Here is a 22,536-nt window from a genome sequence, read left to right on the forward strand (position 1 = left end):
TTTGCAGTGTCTAGTTTACTTCCTAGGAGACAGTAATTGCTCAATAAATATTCTTTATCTTCAGCAGCAGTGGCAGCCTTTGGAGTTGCTGCTTTATCCTAGCAAGCCCCCTTCTCTTCTAATTCTCTGTGCCTGCCTCACTGGACGGCCCTCCAGTGCATGGCCACTCCTTTTCCAAGCTTTGTCCTTAGTGACTGGAAATAACAGAGCCTGCTCTAAGGTTTTCCCCAAGTCACTACCTGCTACAGAGAGAGGAGATAGAAGTTCATTAAAAAAAAAAAAAAAAAAAATTGCATTAAGATTGTGCAGTTCTTGCAAACCTAAAACTGGATCTCCTTTTCTTTGGGACTTCTTTGGTTGCATTTTATCTGCATGGTTCTGAAAAGGCCAGGTGAAGAAAATGAGCCCATAGGCATAATGTCACATTCCCCATCTCCATTGATGGATATTTGCCCATTAATTCCCTTTGCACTGGCTCGCTCATGTCTTCATTTTCCCTATGCAATTACTGGTCCTAAATCCTTTCAGAGAAGGGAAAGCATGCATCCCCAATAGCATTTTGCATCTACAAATCAAATATATAATTGGCATCTCATGACGGGTACCCACAAATCACAGTGCATTTGAAATTACAGGCACAAGATCGAGAGGGCATTTTCAACCTTGTCGGGAAAGGTCTTCATAAACCTGTTTTAGAATAATAAGATAGTCGCCAAATCTCCCATTTTAGCACCATTTGCAATTATTTTAAAGTCATTATATTTGCTGAGCTTATATAATTTTTCAACGATCAATAGATTTTATTTGCATACCCCATAATCTCTCTTCCTGCTGTGTGATTCTCTACAAATAAAAATGTTATAGCAAAAAGACAGTGGCTATCAAAAAATATAATGGCTGTGCATCCAAATTACTTCGGAGCACTCGAAAATGATTTATTTATGGGGTTATATGCCAATATATACAAGTGCCTTGGTAAACTTTATCATCTAGATGCCAAGAGTCAAGTCTTAATCTCCTTATGCGCCAACGTTCTTCCTGTAGAGGTATGACTTTAATGGGATATGAATTTCAATCCAGATTTCCTAAAAGTCATACACATGAATTTAGCAACTATCCCACTACAGGAATATTAGAAAGATATTCCTCAAACCTGAAAATTATTAACTTGGGACCCTAGGCATTTATAAAGAATTATGACTCCTGCCAATTAAAAAAAAAAACACACACACAGTAGATGGCACGAAAAACACCATTTGGCTTTTCCTGCGTCCATTGCTCACAGTGCATAAAAGTGTAGATCAAGTCACTGTTCAGTTCGGCATGGGAAGCACTTAGTCTGTGTGAGGAAATTGGAATGGAATATGGAGCCTGTTACTGTCGTTTCATCGCTGCTTCTTCTCTTGCAGGCTACGCCCAGGAGGAACAGCTGAAAGAAGAGGAGGAAATAAAAGAAGAGGAGGAGGAGGAGGACAGCGGTTCAGTAGCTCAGCTGCAGGGTGGCAATGACACAGGGACGGACGAGGAGCTAGAAACAGGCCCAGAGCAAAAAAGCTGCTTCAGTTACCAGAACTCTCCGGGAAGTCATTTGTCCAATCAGGATGCCGAGAATGAGTCTCTGCTGAGCGACGCCAGTGATCAGGTGTCAGACATCAAGAGTGTCTGCGGCCGAGATGCCTGGGACAAGAAAGCAAACACTCACGTCAAGCTTCCAAATGAAGCGCACAACTGCATGGATAAAATGACTGCTGTCTACGCCAACATCCTGTCGGATTCCTACTGGTCAGGCCTGGGCCTTGGCTTCAAGCTGTCCGGTAGTGAGAGGCGGAACTGTGACACCCGAAACGGCAGCAACAAGAGTGATTTTGACTGGCACCAAGACGCTCTGTCCAAAAGCCTGCAGCAGAACTTGCCTTCTAGGTCCGTCTCGAAACCCAGCCTGTTCAGCTCGGTGCAGTTGTACCGGCAGAGCAGCAAGATGTGCGGGACTGTGTTCACAGGGGCCAGCAGATTCCGGTGCCGACAGTGCAGCGCAGCCTATGACACCCTAGTCGAGTTGACTGTGCACATGAATGAAACGGGCCACTATCAAGATGACAACCGCAAAAAGGATAAGCTCAGACCCACAAGCTATTCAAAGCCCCGGAAAAGGGCTTTCCAGGATATGGACAAGGAGGATGCTCAAAAGGTTCTGAAATGTATGTTTTGTGGCGACTCCTTCGATTCCCTCCAAGATTTGAGCGTCCACATGATTAAAACAAAACATTACCAAAAAGTGCCTTTGAAGGAGCCAGTCCCAACCATTTCCTCGAAAATGGTCACCCCGGCGAAAAAACGCGTTTTTGATGTCAATCGGCCGTGTTCCCCCGATTCAACCACAGGATCTTTTGCAGATTCTTTTTCTCAGAAGAACGCCAACTTGCAGTTGTCCTCCAACAACCGCTATGGCTACCAAAATGGAGCCAGCTACACCTGGCAGTTTGAGGCCTGCAAGTCCCAGATCTTAAAGTGCATGGAGTGTGGGAGCTCCCATGACACCTTGCAGCAGCTCACCACCCACATGATGGTCACAGGTCACTTTCTCAAGGTCACCAGCTCTGCCTCCAAGAAAGGGAAGCAGCTGGTATTAGACCCCCTAGCAGTGGAGAAAATGCAGTCGTTGTCCGAGGCCCCCAACAGTGATTCTCTGGCTCCCAAGCCATCCAGTAACTCAGTATCAGATTGTGCAGCCTCTACAACTGAGCTAAAGAAAGAGAGTAAAAAAGAAAGGCCAGAGGACACCAGCAGGGATGAGAAAGTCGTGAAAAGCGAGGACAATGAAGATCCTCTACAAAAATCTTTAGACCCTACCATCAAATATCAATACCTAAGGGAGGAGGACTTGGAAGATGGCTCAAAGGGTGGAGGGGACATTTTGAAATCTTTGGAAAATACTGTCACCACAGCCATCAACAAAGCCCAAAACGGGGCCCCCAGCTGGAGTGCCTACCCCAGCATCCACGCAGCCTACCAGCTGTCTGAGGGCGCCAAGCCGCCTCTGCCTATGGGATCCCAGGTACTGCAGATCCGGCCTAATCTCACCAACAAGCTGAGGCCCATTGCACCAAAGTGGAAAATGATGCCACTCGTTTCCGTACCTACACACCTGGCCCCTTACACTCAAATCAAGAAGGAGTCAGAAGACAAAGATGAAGCCGTGAAGGAGTGTGGGAAAGAAAGTCCCCATGAAGAGGCCTCATCTTTCAGCCACAGTGAGGGCGATTCTTTCCGCAAAAGCGAAACGCCTCCAGAAGCCAAAAAGACTGAGCTGGGTTCCCTGAAGGAGGAGGACAAGCTGATGAAAGAGGGCAGCGAGAAGGAGAAACCCCAGCCCCTGGAGCCCACATCTGCTCTGAGCAACGGGTGCGCCCTCGCCAACCACGCCCCGGCCCTGCCATGCATCAACCCACTCAGCGCCCTGCAGTCCGTCCTGAACAATCACCTGGGCAAAGCCACGGAGCCCTTGCGCTCACCTTCCTGCTCCAGCCCAAGTTCAAGCACAATTTCCATGTTCCACAAGTCGAATCTCAGTGTCATGGACAAGCCGGTCTTGAGTCCCACCTCCACAAGGCCAGCCAGCGTGTCCAGGCGCTACCTGTTTGAGAACAGCGATCAGCCCATCGACCTGACCAAGTCCAAAAGCAAGAAAGCTGAGTCCTCGCAAGCACAATCCTGTACGTCCCCACCTCAGAAGCACGCTCTGTCTGACATCGCCGACATGGTCAAAGTCCTCCCCAAAGCCACCACCCCAAAGCCAGCCTCCTCTTCCAGGATCCCTCCCATGAAGCTGGAAATGGATGTCAGACGCTTTGAGGATGTCTCCAGTGAAGTCTCAACTTTGCATAAAAGAAAAGGCCGGCAGTCCAACTGGAATCCTCAGCATCTTCTGATTCTACAAGCCCAGTTTGCCTCAAGCCTCTTCCAGACGTCAGAGGGCAAATACCTGCTGTCTGATCTGGGCCCACAAGAGCGTATGCAAATCTCGAAGTTTACGGGACTCTCAATGACCACTATCAGTCACTGGCTGGCCAACGTCAAGTACCAGCTTAGGAAAACAGGCGGGACGAAATTTCTAAAAAACATGGACAAAGGCCACCCCATCTTTTATTGCAGTGACTGTGCCTCCCAGTTCAGAACCCCTTCTACCTACATCAGTCACTTAGAATCTCACCTGGGTTTCCAAATGAAGGACATGACTCGCTTGTCAGTGGACCAGCAAAGCAAGGTGGAGCAAGAGATCTCCCGGGTGTCGTCGGCTCAGAGGTCTCCGGAAACAATAGCTGTTGAAGAGGACACAGACTCTAAATTCAAGTGTAAGTTGTGCTGTCGGACATTTGTGAGCAAACATGCAGTAAAACTCCACCTAAGCAAAACGCACAGCAAGTCACCCGAACACCATTCACAGTTTGTAACAGACGTGGATGAAGAATAGCTCTGCAGGTATGAGTTTGCTCCGAGGCATTGCGACTAGCCTGGTGAGGAGCTTCTTACAGGGAGATGGGTCTGCTTAGAGGCAGCTAGTGTCTCCCAATGCCAAGCAGGGTAGTAGCTTGCTTGAGTAGGATTTATTTTTATGAAAGACCAGAACATGAAAACTAAGTCCTAATCATTCTCTCAAGTTCTCCAGTCTAGAGCTGGGAGCTAGAATAAAATGGGTTTAGAGAGATAAAGTTCACAGATTACTACTGCTTTTTCTAGGAATTCATCATCCATAATCCTGAATTACCCAAGGCAAGCTCAAGTGTCCAGCCAAGGCTATCTTTCATTTTAATTATTAGATACTAACTTCTGTCGCCATTCCATTTCACCACTCTACCTTTCCATAGCAATGCCAGTGACTTATAAGGTGACAAAAAGGTGAGCAATGAAAGAAAGATTGGCGAGTGCTAGAAGTAGTTACTATATAGAGATTCTTTCATCAACTCATGAATAGCTTGAAGTTGTCTTTAGGATTGTTACTTGTAATTAATGCTTTTTGCAGCTTACTTTTTAGCCATTGCCACCTTCCACCCTCTTCCCTTTGGTTATTTTCTACATTACATGTCCTGTGAATGAGCATGTGTCCTAAACAGGTTGGTAGAAAAATATTCTTCTTCGCGAAACATTGAGATGAAAAGAGAAGCAGCTTATTTTCTTCTTTCATCTTTTGGTTGTCTTGTGGATAGGCCAATATTAGAGCCCACCTTTAACAAAGATAGAGGCAATGTGTGCCCTTGAGGTTTCATTTCACATAAAGAAACAAATGGCTTTCTGTACACTTAGTGTGCATGGAGTCCCACAGCTTGAAGATAATTTGCATCATGTATCATAAAAGTTCCATGCCTTATATAGTCATCCATGCCCAGACCATTTGTATAATTTTTAGGAAACAGGGCCGAGACCAAGGTCAAATGCCCTGGCAGATTAGTTTCACCATCCATTTTCAAATTGAGTATAAGCAAGGCTGAGTCTTAACAAATCTCTTTTATTTGCCTAATTGTGTTTTCTGTACTTCTTTTTCTCTCCCTTCCAGCACGATGCCCCCACACACTAAGAGCCCTCCTATGTGTTCACGTGTTCCTCCACCTTTGGCCATTCCCCAGGACGGGAACCCAACCTGAACTAAACCTTCCACACTGACCAATCCAGTTTATGTCATGCTAAGTTACAGATTTGCTCCTAACTAATTAGCTCTTAATTAATTCACAATCAAATATGAAAAACTAGTAACATATAATCGCTCACCACCCCCTGTTGTCAGAGCATTGGTTTATAAATAGAAGACTTTCAGAACAAGTTAGAAAGGTAGGACACTAGGAGAGTTCCAGGTAGAGAGCGGTATTTACATGGCATGGCTTTGGGCTCGCCTCACATCAGACAGAGAGGCTTACTGAGTGTGAGGATGGCCAAGATGAAATAAAACGTTCAAATATCTGACCTGGGGCTTTCCCCTGAGTCAGGAGATCTATGCTTCTGATGGAGAGGAGTCCTCCTATAACTCTAATTGCTATCTGGTCCCAAATGAAGACTATCTTTTTGGTTTGCATGTTTTTATCATGATGATTAAATGTGTTATTGGCAGATTCTTCTCATTCTTTCCAAGCATGATTTGTTCAGCTCACGGAATTGAAAGAAAAGCCAAAATGCATCCATTGAATTCACACCTGAGCTTGGGGCTCGACAGCGTCCTATTTATTTGCTGTATAACACTTTAAATCTTATATAACTTGCCATTATGTTTTCCTGGTTCTTTAAAAAAAAAAAGGGGGGGGGGGTGGCACATACACAGAATACCTAGGGAGAAGAAAGATATTTCAATCCAATAGTGGTGGGTTGAAACCATGGTGAAGAGGACAAACAGGTAATATTTATTTGTACTATAACAAAGACCACTTTTCCGCCTGTTAGGTTTGTAATCTTTTTTAGAAAATTAATATAATTGCCAAAACACTGTGATACGTAGATAGGAAGAGGGAAGGGGAAAAAAAAGCTTGATCCATCGTCAGTCAGAATCTGGAAGGTATGATACCTGTTCTAGGGATTCAAAGGTAAACCAATAATTTGGAAAAACATATACAAAAGGTACTTACAAATCTGTTAAATACATAGATAAGATAGCCATTTTGGCACCTCCCTGCATTTGTACAGGATGAGTATATCTAATCTGGACCTCAAAAGCACCGTATTAGTGTTTTCATTATACAAAACCAAAGCTCCATCCTTACAAGCACCATTAGGCTGTGGTTCTGAGAGGACTGAAGAAAAACAGGTTTGAGTGTTTGGGACTCACTCAAAGCTATGGGCATGTATGTATGTTTTGTAAACAGAAAAGCTGGTGCAGGTACTGTCTGTGTTTGTGTTCATCCCAATAATACTCCTATCTGCCTGAAGGTTTCCTCCATCTGTACAAAGGTCGATTCTTGGTGCTTTGGTCATCTTAGAAAAAAATGCCTCCACCCCCGGGGTCCTCTTTTAGAACAACATTTATGCAATACCTTGCCCATTGCTTAGAATGATGCATGTAAGGTTTGTAAATGGTCATGAAATGACATCACTGTTGTCTGGAACTCTAATCTTAGTTGTAATGCATGATAGCACAAATTGTGCAAAATGACATGATCTTTTAGAAAGTAGGATCAAGATTTCATGGAAAATTTGAGAGCTTTAACCTATCTATGTGTTCTGAAACACACAACTTTTGATCTGAATTTTCTTTCCTTTATCAGATATATCTTAAATCCTGCAAAATGCTCTGCCAAATATTAAATGTAACTTTTCATTAAAAATTCATTAGAAAATATTAAGTGTGCATCTCTATTTTAGGACATAAGTAATCTAGAACAATTTCAATAGGTATCTGTATGTATCTTTAAAAGCCACATGCTCTTGACTAATAGAAATTAAACTGAGAGCAAATCAATGAGTCTGAAATGCATAAAGGCTTGAAATTATAGTCATTACTGTGTAATATAGTGTACAAGTTTAACGGCACACCTAGCCTTGAAATCGTTGGCAGGAAAGTATTCTAGTCCAATGAGCTGCCACTTCTGTTGTGGGCAGCTTGATAAAAACATATGTTCAGGGTGAAAAGCGTGTAAGGTTGCCAGACAAAATACAGAATGGATGTCCAGTTAAATTTATATTTCAGATAAATTATAAATATGTTCTGAGTGTAAATCTGGCCCAAATATTGTATAGGCCATACTTATATTTTAAAAGTATTCATTGTTTATCAGAATTCAAATTTAACTGGCATCCTGTATTTTTATTAGCTAAATCTGGCAATCTTAATAGCATAGATTATATGGCAATTGGGAAGAATAAAACAGCCCGGACAAATTAATGCCTATTAATGGCATCAACCATTCCTTCCTCCATTAAATAAATATTCCTCCCTTTCATCCTCTTTTCCCTCCTTTGTTCCTTCATTCCTTCCTCTTACCCTTCTTTTCTTCCTTCCTTTTTTCTTTCCTTCCTTCTTTTCTTCCTTCCCTGCATTACTTTCATCCTTCAACAAATATTGGTTGTGCTTTTACTTTGCACTGGACTCTATTATATTTAACAATGGAAGTATAATAGTGAAGCAGCAGTTCTACCAATTATAATAGCAAAATGTGCCAGGCCTTGCAGCAAACACTTTGCAAACATTATTTTACTTTATTCTCACAAACAGCCCTATGAAGTGGAGGTTGATTCACTCATGATAGGGAGGAGAAAATGGAGGCAGAGAAATTCTGCCTGAATTCCCCAAGGTCCTGCAATCTCTGAGCCTCACTCATTCATTATGACATATCTAGAAAGTCATCGTTCCACAGCAAGCACTGTGCTAATTCCCAGGGAGTAAGCCATAACCAGGACAAGAGTCTGCCTTTGAGGCTAGTGGCAGACAAATAGATGAAAAACTCTAAGGGAAATGCTGAAAGGAGCACCCAGGAGGTGGCTCTGCCTGGTTCTGGGGGAAGCCAGGATGGGGAACAGTGGTCTTAGAGGCAGTGTTTGGAAAAGAATGCCCAATTCACCCGCTTTCATGAAAACATGCCCCACTTCTACATCTATATGATGTGGACATAGTATCCTTCTCGTAGGAAGGTTGTGAGAATTAAATGTATGTAATTATTTTCCTTAAAGCCCGTAGTAGGTTTACAAGAAAAGCACATAATAGGTCTATAAGAAAAGCAAGTTCTAGGCAGAGCCACTGCATGCTCTTACCATGCTCTGTAGCCTCACCTGCAGCATAGAGAACTCGCAGCAACTTCTCAACTCTAACTAATTAATAATCCTCCAAAACCTCAACCTGCTCTTTGATTCAGATGACAATGACAGTGAAACTATCATTGACTGGCCTCTTTTTATAACTCAGGCGTAATTATTCATATTATCCTCATTTTGCAGAGAGGTAAACCAAAGCTCCAAGAGTTTCATGATTTGTCCAAGAGCATAAAACTAAGCCTGGAGGCAGGATTCGAACCCAGGACTGTCCAATGCTCATCAACTTTCTCCTGCGCCTTAGTTTCCTCCTCCTTGCCTGATGGTTTCTAGGCAATACTCATGGCCAGATGTGCCTCCAACAGCCCAGAGAAAAAGCTGTAAAATGTGGCCTAAAAGTTGAGAAGAGAAAGGGCACTTTCCTGGGTCTTTTGGAGGCTCCAGCTATCAAACATTGCAACTCAGGGGCCCAGGACTGACCCGCAGGGTAAAGCAGAACATGCTTGTTCTCTTTCTTTTAATGCTCTTGTTCAATCAGGTAATTATACATTTGCCGTATGGTGTCTAACCAAGAAATGACCCAAATTCCAGTGAAAATATAGATACCTAAGATTAAAAAAGAACATCCTCATTCTGACCCTTGGGGATTCATTTTAGGGAGACGAAATGAGAACTGAGAAACAGGGTCAAGTATAAGACTGTAGCATCTCTCAAGCAGCAAGAAACCAATGCATCGTCCTGCTTAACATTTGCATTTTTTCAAAAGGATCTGGCTTAACTCCGTGTACGCATCTCAGCCTCCATTGTACCTTCCCCCTCATTTGGACTTTTGAATGCTCAATCCTGACGTGTATAATTTGGTGCTTTAATATAGAGTAACATTATTTTTCATTTACTCCAATCTGCCATCAGTATCATCTTTTCATTTAACCAGATGCAATTCTTTTTTCTTTCGCTAAATTGAAAATCCATGAGCGACAGGGAGTGCAATGTTTTAATTAGCTCATATTTTTTATATGGATTTATGTCTTTAAAATACATTTGTGTAATTCTTCAGCTAAATTAAAAACGTCTTTCTGCGAAAGTGAGGAGGGGAAAATAAAGAGCTAAATTGTGTCATTAGCTTAGGTGGTTGCAGAGGAGGAGCAGAATCTAGTGGAGGTTCACACGGTTGCCAGAGCTGCTTCCTGTGAGGCTTTTGAACTTGCCCTTCCTGCAAAGAAGTCTTTCTCCATAAAGACCTCTTAAAAAATGGCTTGGGGAGGATTTTTTTTTTTTTTAAGGCCTCTAGTAAGTAAACAAGCAGTTACCTTCACTGAGCTAATTTGAAACTCAACCTGCCGCCAAACAAACAGAGAAAAAGAAGTCATAATGATAAACAGTTTTCCCTGCATTTCTCTTTGTCTTTTTTTTTTTTTTTTTTAACTATCAAGTTTAAAGCTTTCCACGATGCTTTTTTCTACTTTCTAGGAGACAAGTGACATTCCGTGGTAAATGGGAGAAAAAGCCATGCAGAACTGAAATCTCTCTAACGCATTGACACTAACTTGCCCTCTATTGTTGGAAATGAGCAGGCGTTCATGATTGTTCATCAAACGGCTCCTAATGCAGTTAAAGCATTCAGCTATAATTTCTCCTTGCATTTATAATTACTGTCATAGACTGCACACCTCGGTGAGCAGATTAAAGCTATAAACTATTTAGCCTCGGCTCTAAGACGAGGAACTTGATTTGTCTGGCAGGAGTTATTTGTTAGGGAGCTTGACACTTCACATAAAAATGACTCAACTTGATGAAGAACAATGCAGTTTTAGCAATGCGGGGATTTTAAATCAGTCATGACGCCACGCCCTGCAAGAATCGCAGGGCAGTTTGTTAAATGATATGTAGGCCAGGGAGATAAGGGAATGTGTTAAGGGTACCAAAATAGAAGAGGATTTGGTGTGCAGTTGCCTTCTTTCCTGACTCTCTCCTGGAAGATCAGGAGTTTGTTGAAAATCAGTGCATGTCATGTTCTCCTATTAAATCCAGTGTAAATGTTATGTGAGGCTCACCTGGAGGGGAAAGGGATGCCAGCAGCCACAGGCACATGTCACATTTGGGGGTTTTACAGAACTCTGTGTGGCTGTTGAGAACATTCACCTCCAGAAGCCCAAGAAGCCAGGAGTATAAGGAAAATGGGTGTTTGGTTTGGTTTATTTCCTGGAACATGTTCGTGTGTTTCTTTGGGTATTTATTTATTTGGTTACTTGCAGGAGGCACAGAATATATTTAGGCACAGAAGGTGTTTCCATGGGGCTGATTCTATACCTTTTATCTGTGACAATAAACAAAAAACAGATACTTTCCAACTCAGACATCTTCTAATTGTTGTGATCAAGAGCTTTTTCTCAATGAATTTTGGGCAAATTTGACTTGCCACGGAATCATCTTCCACCTATCCATACTTCATAGCCATCAATAAACACAAATTTACCTTAAAACTGGCATTCAGCATCAAGACTGTTGAATGTTTATTTGCAGCAAACAGTGGATACCGGTTCCCAAATATTAGGGATCATGAAGACAAGTGCTCCCAGGGCTGGGCGGTGACCTGGAGGACCCTAGCATGCTGGCAGGGACAGTCACAGGGAAGCAAGGAGGCCTTGCACAGCACCAGTGGTTTCCAAAGAAGTAGCAAATCCAGATCTTTGTGGGAGCTCCCCAGTGTTTTAGTCGAGAGGTTTTTTTTTATGGATGTGGTTTGGTTTGGTTTGGGTTTTGGTTTGTTTTGTTGTTGTTGTTCTGAACACCCTTCAAGCCAAACAAAGTATATCAGAGACCAGATTCAACTCCTAGGCTGCTGGTTTGCAGCCCCTGGATCTGGTGGCAGGTCAGGTGGAGACACTGGCCCTGTTTCTCGGTGGTCTTTGTCCCCTCTCCCTCAAGGTAACCCCACTAGGGCTTTGGGCTCTTACATGAATGCCGCTTGTCCCCATCTCAGAGGATACTGGGCTGTTCTTTAGGAAACTCTACTTCCTTCTTCTTAAGATTTCATCAGGTTGCTGCTACTCAGAGGAGAGGGGCAGGCTGGGCTCCGCTGGAGAGGAACCAACCATTCAGGCTTACCCAGGACTTGGCCGGAAGGGTTCCAGGGATTCGAGACTGAAACCAGAAAATTCCAGACAAACCAGGCGAGTTGGTCACCCTGCCCTCCTAATATACTCTGGTTTCTTTGCAGATTCTATAAATCTTTTGTCATCTACTGATACATCTCTTGCCTTAGGGCGCAATACTCACTACTGGCATAGCTTGCGAAATGGTGTGTGTTCTCTACTCCTTATGATATTTAGTCAATGCTGTTACCCAGCACATTTGACCTATGGTATTTGTCTAATCCTCACAGCAAAACTGCAAAGTAAATATTATACCCGTTTTAGAGATGAGAAAGCTGAGGCTCAGAGAAGGTGTTTCAGATGCCCGAGACAGCAGCAGGTAGCGGAGCTGAGACTCCAGGCCAGAGCCGTCAGAATTGGAGCACAGGGTTCCTTACACAGCACTGGGCAGCCAGTGCTCAGCTTCAGTGTACATGGAACAGACAATGTTTCAAAGTGTGGTGCCTTTAAAGTGCATAATCTTAGTGAGCTGATTTTTGAACATGTGTAACGGTGCCTCAGCTATATTTACTGCAAAGAGTTGAATCTTCTTGCATGCCAAAACCCCCGGCCCAAAGGATGTATGTCCAGACTGAGCAAATTTCTAAAGTTTCACCAACTTCAGCCCAAATATATGCTCTTACAAGCTACCCAGCACTCGTGCCAGTAGGCAAAGGACTATGGCTAAAGGAGATTTTGTTCAATGAAGTTAGCCTTCAAGTTATTGCTCCGTGATATGTGTAGATTTTTTTTATACAAAGCTTCTCCCTTTATTCACTCAGGTGCTCTACAGGGAGCACTCACTGTAGGTTAGGAGCTGGCCTTCCTGTCGGGGAGATGGACAGACAAACAGTGTCATAATGATGAAAAACAAGGCAGTGTGGAGGGCCAGAGGGCACTATGGCCTGCCAGTTTACAAGGAGCTCAGGGGAAGGCCGCATTGGGAGGGTCTGTTTATGTTGAGACTGGCCAAGCAGCACTTAGAGGGGTTCCCAAGAAGCGGTAAGAGTACCTGCTCCTCTCCAAGCACTGAAGGCAAGAGCAGGCCTGGTGGATCTAAAGATGTATCAAGGGTCGGGGGAGACACAGCTCAGGGAGCAAGGGGACAGCTCTGAAAATGAAAGCTGGAGAAAGAGGCCAGGGCCAGAGCATGCAGGGGTGGGGGAGATGGGGAGAAATAAGGCCTAGAGAGGTTCAGTGACTTACCCCAGGCCACACAGCTAACAGACGTCACATATCCAAAGAAAGTCCCAGTGAGAACATTCAAATGCATTGAGCCAGACAGGGAAGGCACACTGAGGGAGCTTGGAAGATTCTAAATTTCAGATTTTCAATGCCAGAAAGGCTGAGACAAGGGAGAGACTGGCAAGCATGAGAGAGGCTTGAGAGGTGTTGGAGGTGAGCAGGGACAGGGTGGGGGTGCAGCAAGTCATGGCAGGGGAGTGAGGAAGGAGGAAAGGAGGTCTGGTGGCTGCCAGGTACAACACAGGGGAAGCTGCTGTTTCTTTCCTCCTCCAGCCCCGCAGCGCTAACCCACTCTGAGGGGGCTCAGCCCACCTCTGTGAGCTGGTCTTCCTTTTTCTGTTGTGTAATAGACGCATGGCAGTAAATGTCACCTCCCTGGCTCTCTCGGGGAAGCCCCACGGCTTGATTATTCCTGAGAATTGGTGACATTCTGTGGCTGCTCCTTGTGGGGGAGGCACAGGTCTGGCCCACCTGTTGATTTTTGTTCACTTCTTGCTGTCACTTTTGAAAGAGAGGAAGGTTTTACATACACATAAGTAATTACTTTTGTTCTTTCTTATTCTGAACGCCCCACACATCAGCAGAAAACCAGAAAGGCTTCTTCAGGACAGAGAGGCACAGGACAGCAATCTAAGAGAAATTGTTTTCCCTTTCTCCCTCCCTTCCTCCTTTCTTCCCTCCCTTCTTTTCTTTCTTTTTACCGATATTTATCAGACACTTCTTACAGACACTGGGACTATAACAGGGAAATATACGAGCTTCCTGCCCTTGGGAAGCTTAGAGTCTGACCCTCCACTTTAGACTGAGGCTCGAGAGAAGCTATTTGGCCACAGCTACGCCAATTTTACCTGCAGTGGGATAAGATCTAAAAGTTAGACTTCCTGGGTTTTATGGGAACACCAAGGAGAAACATCTAATCCAGGATGGGGGTCAAGGGTGGAGGAGGACACGGGGAGTCCGGGAGGGCTTCCTGCATGGGAGCCCCGATTCTGAGACTTGCAAGATGAGCAGAGAGAAGTCAGGAGAAGAGAGATGAAGGAGGGACACAGCGTGGAAAGAGAACAACAGAAAAGGAAATCTAGAAACAAAAAGGAGTTCAATTTACGCGCTCTGCCCCACGCCCAGAAATTGTTTTCTCGTTTTCACTAATCTGACATAAATAACTGTACACTCCAGCTCTGACAAGGCTGGCCCCTGCGTTTTCACCCCTCCACTTAGAGGATCTCTTTCTAGTTCAAGACAACACAGTTTGTTCTCTCAATGCACCTACGCACTCTCACCTCAAATAAGAAGCCATTTACTTTGGATTTTCCAAAATACCAAAAATAATTCTCATTGTCCCATCATTGCTACTAGTAAGAATAATACGGCTATAATAATAATTGTGTCATTCATAATTCCAAAAGTATTTGTGTGCATGTACTTTTTCTCAAGCCCTATATAAGGCTCTAGGGATAGAGTGGAATCACAAACAATGATACTTCTTGGCCTTGTGGAGTTCTGGTCTGGCAGGGGAGGCTGATGGATGAGTTTTTTTGTTTTTGTTTTTGTTTTTTTCTTTTTGAGATGCAGCCTCACCCTGTCGCCCAGGCTGGAGAGCAACCACAGGAAGTGTGTTCCAGGCAGAGGGAAGAGCCTGTGTCGAGGCTCCGAGGCCAGTGAGAAGAGGGACAAGTACAGGTGCCTGAAATGAAGTCAGTGAGGGGAAGGGAGAGGGAGAGCACGGGTGATGTGAAATGAGGCTCCAGTGATGCAGTTTCTCTTAATATTTCAGCCTGTGCTCAGATCCTTAAAGGCGCTATTCAGGTCTTTCAGTAATCTCACAGGATGGGTGATAGTCATTCATTTTACATAAGAGGAAACTGAGGCCTAGAAATAATGAAAAGCCCCAGCCTCACAGTCCATGGCAGAGAGAGAATGCGAGTCCAGCTTAGACCCTACACATGTGTTCCTTCTACCACATGACTCCTGTAGTCACGTCATCCCCTGCCTGTACCTACAAAGGGCTGTTTAAAGATGCCCAGTAGATGCTGTGAGGACTTAAAAACAATATATGTTCAGATTGCTGAAAGGAGCTGGCACAAATTGGATGGCAGTGAAGGTCCTTGCAGCCCCCTGTCTCCTGCCTTAGTTTGTGTTGAGGATTAGGTCAGATAGTGCACAGGGGTGGGGAGTGTCGGCGTGGATCTGACACACAGAGCAAGTGACTGAGGAATTGCTTCCCTCTCGATTCCCTTTCCCCTGACCCCCAGCCCTTGATCACCTACTTTAAAGAAAAAAACCCTTTCATTTACTTAGGGTTTAAACTAAGATGTGAAACGGATGGTGCCACTTTATTTGAAGGAATAAAGAGAGATTGTAAGTATAGATTTATCTAAAACAGCTCTGGGAGGGGTCAGGGGGACAAAAGATATATCCCTGAGAAAAAATGGAGTATAGCATTAACCTGCATTTCCCTCCCTCCGACTTTCCCATTCTCTTCCTGCCACCAGCCACTTTGCAAAACTCCACTTGCCACATCACACATTTGCTGGTGGCTAAGCCATGCTTGGGAAGAACTGCACTGGAGTTTTCAGTAAGATCATGAGGATGGTGATGATCATGATGATATGATGACAGTGATGATGAGGAGGAGGAGGATCTGATGATGAGGATATGATGATGATTAAATGTTGTAAGACACGAACTTAGAATAGTGCCTGGCGCACTATCCATTATCAGAAATATCCGTGTCATCGATATTGACACAGGACTAACATTTATGGAGCACTGTTTGAATCACCATATAGGTTAATTATATGATCAGTAACAATGAAGTGAAAGGAACCTCTTCTTTTAATCCTTTTTTGATAAAATAACTTAATATATTCTCCTCTCATCTCTGAGAGATAGATGGAGACCCTACCTTCATTTACTAATTTACCTTCAGGGAGACTGAGGCATTCGTCCGTAAAACTGGGAGCTATGTAAGAACCTGGCCACAGTGAAATGCACCTGTGGAGGGTATGGTGGAGATGCCTTTGGATTTCTGATACTATATCCTCGTGCCCACGCCTGGCTTCTGCTTGTTTCCCCCCTAATAGATGCATCTGCAACTCTCTTCTGGGGATATCCCCCAGCTCCTGCAGCTGCTCTCCTTGCACACACAGAGAGTCCTTGGTGCCTGCAAGTGTGTGCCCCTGGCTGGCCTTGAGTTTACGACTGATGTGGAGTACCAGAGCCCAACTCTTGCCTCCCGAGGGGCCAAGCTCCAAGTCCTAAGTTGCTAGTGCCTTATGTATGCTATCTCAATTAATCTTTCTCCTAAATTCTGTAAAGAAGGAACTATGACTGCACCCAGCTTACAGGTGAAGAAATCAGCCCTCAGAGACATGAAGTGACCAGGAAGGCCACACAGCTAGTAAGTAGCAGAGCTGGATACTAAATGTAGACAAATGGAGGATTTGCCTGAAGCCAGAATTTTGGCCAAAAATGTCAGCACCATTCTGGCATCCCTTGGTGAAATTCTGTGGGTAGTACGCCAAAGCGTGAGATGCAGACACACCACTTATTTGAAGGAGAGAAAAGATGAATCCCCACCCCCCAAAAAGCTTAAATATCCCCAAAATTCAAATCTTTGACCAAGGCAACTTTCTACCACTCCGGGCCGTCGGCAAATTGGCACTTCAAATGTGCGTGGTTTTATCTGGTATTTTTTTATCGACGGAGAAAAAAATGATGTTTCAGGTAATGTTATTTTCAATGCTACATTACTCGATTTCACAGTCAAATAATTCTATTTTTGCTCACCAGAGGATTTTGTCATGTTTAATTGTTTATGACTCCCCCCTCCCCCTGTACTTGCAGGAGCCTCCACTTTTCCCCCTGCTGCCTTTCGTTAGACTCTCCCGTGTGCGGTAACCATGGAGATGGGTCCCTATTGGATAGTCTCTGCTCTGGCTTAGAAGTCAAAGAGCCAATCAGGACCTCGTCATACCAAGAAATGTAAGAGGATGAAAAATGCCAGGCCTTTGTAAGTGGAGGGAAGGCCTGACATGCAGTCTCCACGGACAGGGAGTTCCTGATGCCTAGAAATCCTGAGAAGGAAACACACAGCAGCTAAGCTCAGTGGGGAAAAACATGGGTCCTGGAACTGCTGGAGTCTGGCCCCAGGGCTGGGTCTCCTCTTCCTGGCTGAGGGACCTGGGTCAGGTCACGCCACTTCTTTGAACCTCAGCTGTCTCTTCTATCAAGTGGCAGCAGGAAGGCTGAGCTCACATATTGTTATAAAGATAAAATTAAATACAACCACTAAGCACCTGCCCAGTCCTGTATCAGGCACGTAGAAGTCCTCAATTAACAAGAGCTACTCTCATAATAACTAAAATGTAGTGCCCCTAGAATTGAGGCTGGGTGAACAGATCTAACAGCCCTGCCCTCAGAATGTTTGCTGCCCGTCACAGAAGGAAGACAATGAAACCACAAGGCTTAGCCTCTGCTTACTGCTAGCATAACAGAAGTACAGAGCCAGTGGGGAAAAGAGGGGTCAAAGAAGTCTAACCAAACAAGAAGAGATCTAGGCTGAGTCTGGAATGATGAAAAGGAGCTAGCCAGGTGGATAAGAGGGAAAAGTGTTGTGGAAAGAAGGAGCGGCAAGAGTAAAGCCTTGTAAGTGAGAGAGAGGGTGTGGTTCCTTCCAGAGAATGCATGTGGCTCAGTATGATTGGAGGGAGCCCAGTTTTGGGGAGCAGATGGCAGAGACAGGAGGCTGAACAGACAGGTGGCTGGTGGATGTGCACACAATGACTTCTACTTGGGTGCACAAAGTTTGTCTTTTCATAATCTTAGAGACAGATGTTCAATTGAGGTTTGCTTTATGAAATATTGGAGCATTGTTTCCATGAAATTGACTTTGCAGGGCTGGGAAGTGAGTGGAGAAGTGGAGTTTCTTTTTTGGTGTGACGGAGTCTTTCTCTGTTGCCAGGAGTGCAGTGGTATGATCTCAGCTCACTGCAACCTCTGCCCCCCCAGTTCAAGCAATTCTCCAGCCTCAGCCTCCTGAGTAGCTGGGCTTACAGGCACATGCCACCACACCTGGCTAATTTTTGTATATTTAGTAGAGATGGGGTTTCACCATGTTGGTCAGTCTGGTCTTGAACTCTTAACCTCGTGGTCTGCCCGCCTTGGCCTCCCAAAGTGCTTGGATTACAGGCCTGAGCCACCGCACCCGGCGGAGAAGTAGACTTTTAACTGAGCCTCCAGTTGACACTGCATACAAGGTCGACCTGCACCTCGAAGCTCTGGGAGGGCCGAGCCTGCATCTGATTGGCTTCCTGTTGTATTCCTTGGAAACAAGACTCTATAAATACTGGATAAAAGAAAGGAAGGAAGGAAAAGAGAGAGGGAGAAAGGGACATACTGTCCAGGAAGTGATTATACTTCCTTTTGCCATCCACCACGGGTGAAATGGCAATACTTACTTCCCTCATCCGTGAGGCAGATCAAATGCATAAAAGTACACAAAACATGAAGCACAGTCCCCAGCATCTAACAGAAGCCCAGTGCAAATCAATCTTCAGGCTTTGCACAGCCAGAAAAGTATGAGGATGTAAGAAACATTTCCAGCCTGCTGTAGAAAGGACTAACACTCTGCCGGGATGTTTGTGCATCCGGGTTAAGAAATGTCTGTGCTAACTCTCGGAGGAACTGCTGTGTTCCAGGCTCTGTTCTGAGTCCTGGACTACACCACAGAATAAGAGAAACAGGGGATGCAGGTTGACAATAATACTAAGGGCTAACATCTATTGAGCACATAAATACAAGTAACAATTTCTGAGAATGAGGGGCTGCCAAGGAAATATGGGGTAGTGCAAGGGACTGTGACAGGGCCACCTACTTTAAATAGAGGAGATTGAGAAGACAGGAGTCAGGTGGCAAATTGGAGGCAGAACATCCCAGGCAGGAGAAACGGGAGCAGGGCTGATATGTTTGATTCGGAGAAAGGGTGGAGTGTCATGAGCTGGGCATCCAGGAGCGGGACATGAATTGCGGGATGGGCATGGGACAAGTTAGGGCTTTGTAGAACATGCTAAGAACTTTGCATTTTTTGAGACCATGCTAGCTGGGTGGGGAAATAAAAGAACGCTGGATTTGTTTTTCCTTAAGTCCAGTGGGAAGCCATTGAAGCAGCTTAAACAAGCATGTGGCATAATCTACTTTCTTTCCTTTTTTGAGACAGAGTTTCACTCTTTTTGCCCAGGCTGGAATGCAATGGTGCAATCTTGGCTCACTGTAACCTCTGCCTCCCGGGTTCAAGTGATTCCCCTTCCTCAGCCTCCTGAGTAACTGAAATTACAGGCATGTGCCACCATGTCTGACTGATTTTGTATTTTTAGTGGAGACAGGGTTTCACTCTGTTGGCCAGACTGGTCTCGAACTCCTGACCTCCGGTGATCCACCTGCCTCGACCTTCCAAAGTGCTGGGATTACAGGCATGAGCCACCACGCCCGGCCTACTTTCACTTGTAGAAGATCACTCTGGCTACTGGGTGTGGAATGGACAAGAGGGTCAGGAGTGAAAGCAGGAGGCCAGCAAGGAGGCTGTTGGGAGACCAGGAACAGATGGCCTTGGTTGGAGCCTCAGTGGAGGCCTCAGTGGAGGCAGTGAGCATGGGAAGGAATGCGTGGACCTGGGAGGATTCTGGATCACTCAGGACCATGCTTACCTAGGGAAGAGAAGGGACTTCAAACAAAGAAGACATGTGCACATGGGGACAGGTTCTCTCAGCTTCACACTGTGGGGCCCCGGGTGGGCTCTAGAGGACCAGGATACAACTGCTCTTCCCAAATCTCCCCTGGACCGCCCGGACTCCCAAGCATGGCATCACTGCCCATCTCCCAAGAAGAATCCAATCTGATAAAAGTAAACCACTATTGGCAGGGCGCGGTGGCTCACGCCTGTAATCCCAGCACTTTGGGAGGCCGAGGTGGGCAGATTACGACGTCAGGAGATGGAGATCATCCTAGCCAACATGGAGAGACCCCGTATCTACTAAAAATACAAAATTTAGCTGGGTGTGGTGGCAGGGGCCTGTAATCCCAGCTGCTCAGGAGGTTGAGGCGGGAGAATCGCTTGAAACTGGGAGGCGGAGATTGCAGTGAGCCAAGATCGCACCATTGCATTCCAGCCTGGCGACAGAGTGAGACTGCATCTCAAAACACAAAATAAATAAATAAATAAACCACTATTTTCGTGCTTCTCCAGGAATTATGAAGTGTAAAGACGAAAGGCCCCGCTGTGCTTGCCTTCCTATTTTTCAATCCTAATTTAATTCCTCTCTCCCTTCTGTAATTCAGCGCCCCCTCCTCTGAGCCTCCACACTAGGTGGTCTTGACTTCCGTGGGAGATTTACTGGAGAGATGACATGGAGAAACACATTGTCTTTTTCAAAATGATTTAGTGACCTTTTTTGGCATCCCCGTGACTGCTGAAATCTTGCCTAATGATTCCGTTTGCCAGCAGAGAGTTCTGTTGATCAGGGGAAAGCTGATGTAGATGTCAAATGACAATAAATTTGCAATCCATAATTGTAACCACTTGATGCTGGAGCAGACCAGGGAACAAGGACTTGGTCACAAGGCCGTGGATGGTTGAACCAATACAAGCACCAAAGTATCTCAAGCATTACACATGCAGAAACGTTGCCCATCTTTCTTTCCTCGCTAGCACTCTTTCTCTTTCTTTGCCTCTTCTTCCTCTATCTCTATCACTGTCTTCATCCCCTTCCCTAGAGATGAGCACGTTGAATACCCTGTTCTAAGTGTTCTAGGTCCATTTCCATCCAGAGTCAGTGATGCCGTAAATATAGCCACAGGTTTTTCCCCCAAGAATTCCCATAAGCTCTTTCTGGTCTTGCTGTTCTGGTCTGTTTGGCCCCTGCTGGAGCTCAAGCATTGATTTTTTCTGCTTTGCTTGCTTTCTGACAGCACGGCTTATACTGGAAAGGTCTGTGTCAGGAATTAGAGAACATTCCTAACAATGGGGAAAAGTACCCTAATATAAATATACCATTTGTGGACTTGCACTTTGACAAGTGCAAATGAACTGGAAGACACTGGAAAAGCTCTGAAGTCATGGAAACATGTAACAGAGGCATTTGCTTAATAACTCGTCTCATTCCTTGAGCTCACCTTATCAAACTTTAACCTCTGAGTCTCTAAGTTCCCAGTTCAAAACTGTAGAGTCTCCTCTGTCCTCATGTTAATTTTTAAATTATATATCATTGTAGAGAGGCCCTTGTGTTGAATATTATGAGCCATTTTCACATCTGAAATGGGGAATTATAACTGAACATTAGTGATTGCCTATAAATCTCAGCAAGCAAAGTGGCATCTATAACTACATGGCGTTAAGCGGGGAGAAATGTAGTGCACAAAAAGGGGGATTTAGAGGGGTGGAGGTGATTTTCAAGAGGAGAGGCTGCAGGTGGATGAGCACAAGCCTGCCATGTGCTGTGTAATTCCTAGAATCTTAGTGGACCTGGGTGGAAGTTCGTTGAAACTTTTGGAAGCTGGTTAAAACTCTTCAGCATGTTGGCTGGGCGCGGTGGCTCACGCCTGTAATTCCAACACTTTGGGAGGCCAAGGTGGGCAGATCACCTTAGGTCGGGAGTTCGAGACCAGCCTGACCAACATGGAGAAACCCCATCTCTACTAAAAATACAAAATTAGCCAGGTGTGGTGGCGCATGCCTGTAATTCCAGCTACTCAGGAAACTGAGGCAAGAGAATCGCTTGAACTAGGAAGGTGGAGGTGGCGGTGAGCCGAGATCGCGCCATTGCACTGCAGCCTGGGTGACAAGAGCAAAACTCCATCTCGAAAAAACAAACAAACAAAAACTGTTCTACATGTTAACTCTACATTGTGTATGTCAAAATCTCTTATTTACAATTCACTGCAAACCAAATTAAAGTTAGTTAAGTAAAACGAGAAATGCAATGGCTCATCCAAGGATAGAGTTGGACGCATGCACAGAGGAATCCTTGGTTCAAAGGATGTATGCCATCAGAACTTTGTCTTTCTCCACCTTTCCACTCAGATGTTCCTTGTGTCGTCTCATTCTTAGGCAAATGGCAAGATTACCTGGACCAGCTCCAGGATCTAAAGCTAGGATTTAGCTCTGGGACTGGCTCCTTTTTTTTTTTTTTTAAGCCACTTTTTTAGGTGGAAACTTGCTTGGAGGTTGAGAAATTTGTCCTAAGGCTTACTAGGAATTGGCAAAAGGGCAATAGGATTTGTCATTCTGGGACAGTGCCAGCCAACTGGAATGCAAGTGAGGCACTCTGCCTGGCAATATGAGCAGCTGCATAGATCTGTCCACTTTTGCTGCGGATCACCAGTGAGGAACAATGGTCAGGCTGCCTGGGTTTAAATTTAGGGTCCACTACTCACTAGC

The 22,536-nt window shown here is 44.9% G+C and overlaps 1 protein-coding gene across 4 annotated transcripts in view; it reads left to right on the top strand.

Annotated features, from left to right (window-relative positions):
• TSHZ2 (teashirt zinc finger homeobox 2) overlaps nt 1–22,536 on the top strand; it is a 507,982-nt gene that overhangs the window by 277,438 nt on the left and 208,008 nt on the right. For 2 of the 4 annotated variants that reach the window (XM_065523320.2, XM_065523321.2), the window contains exon 2: nt 1,410–4,479. In XM_065523320.2, coding sequence (XP_065379392.1) covers nt 1,410–4,471 — 3,062 coding nt within the window. In that variant the 3' untranslated portion in view covers nt 4,472–4,479. Of the gene's footprint in view, nt 1–1,409; nt 7,317–22,536 lie in introns of those variants that run through there. The other 2 variants (XM_015429981.4, XM_074005572.1) reach the window with 2 other exon arrangements.

Source organism: Macaca fascicularis, chromosome 10 (assembly GCF_037993035.2).
Source record: "Macaca fascicularis isolate 582-1 chromosome 10, T2T-MFA8v1.1".
Classification (NCBI taxonomy): Eukaryota; Metazoa; Chordata; class Mammalia; order Primates; family Cercopithecidae; genus Macaca; species Macaca fascicularis.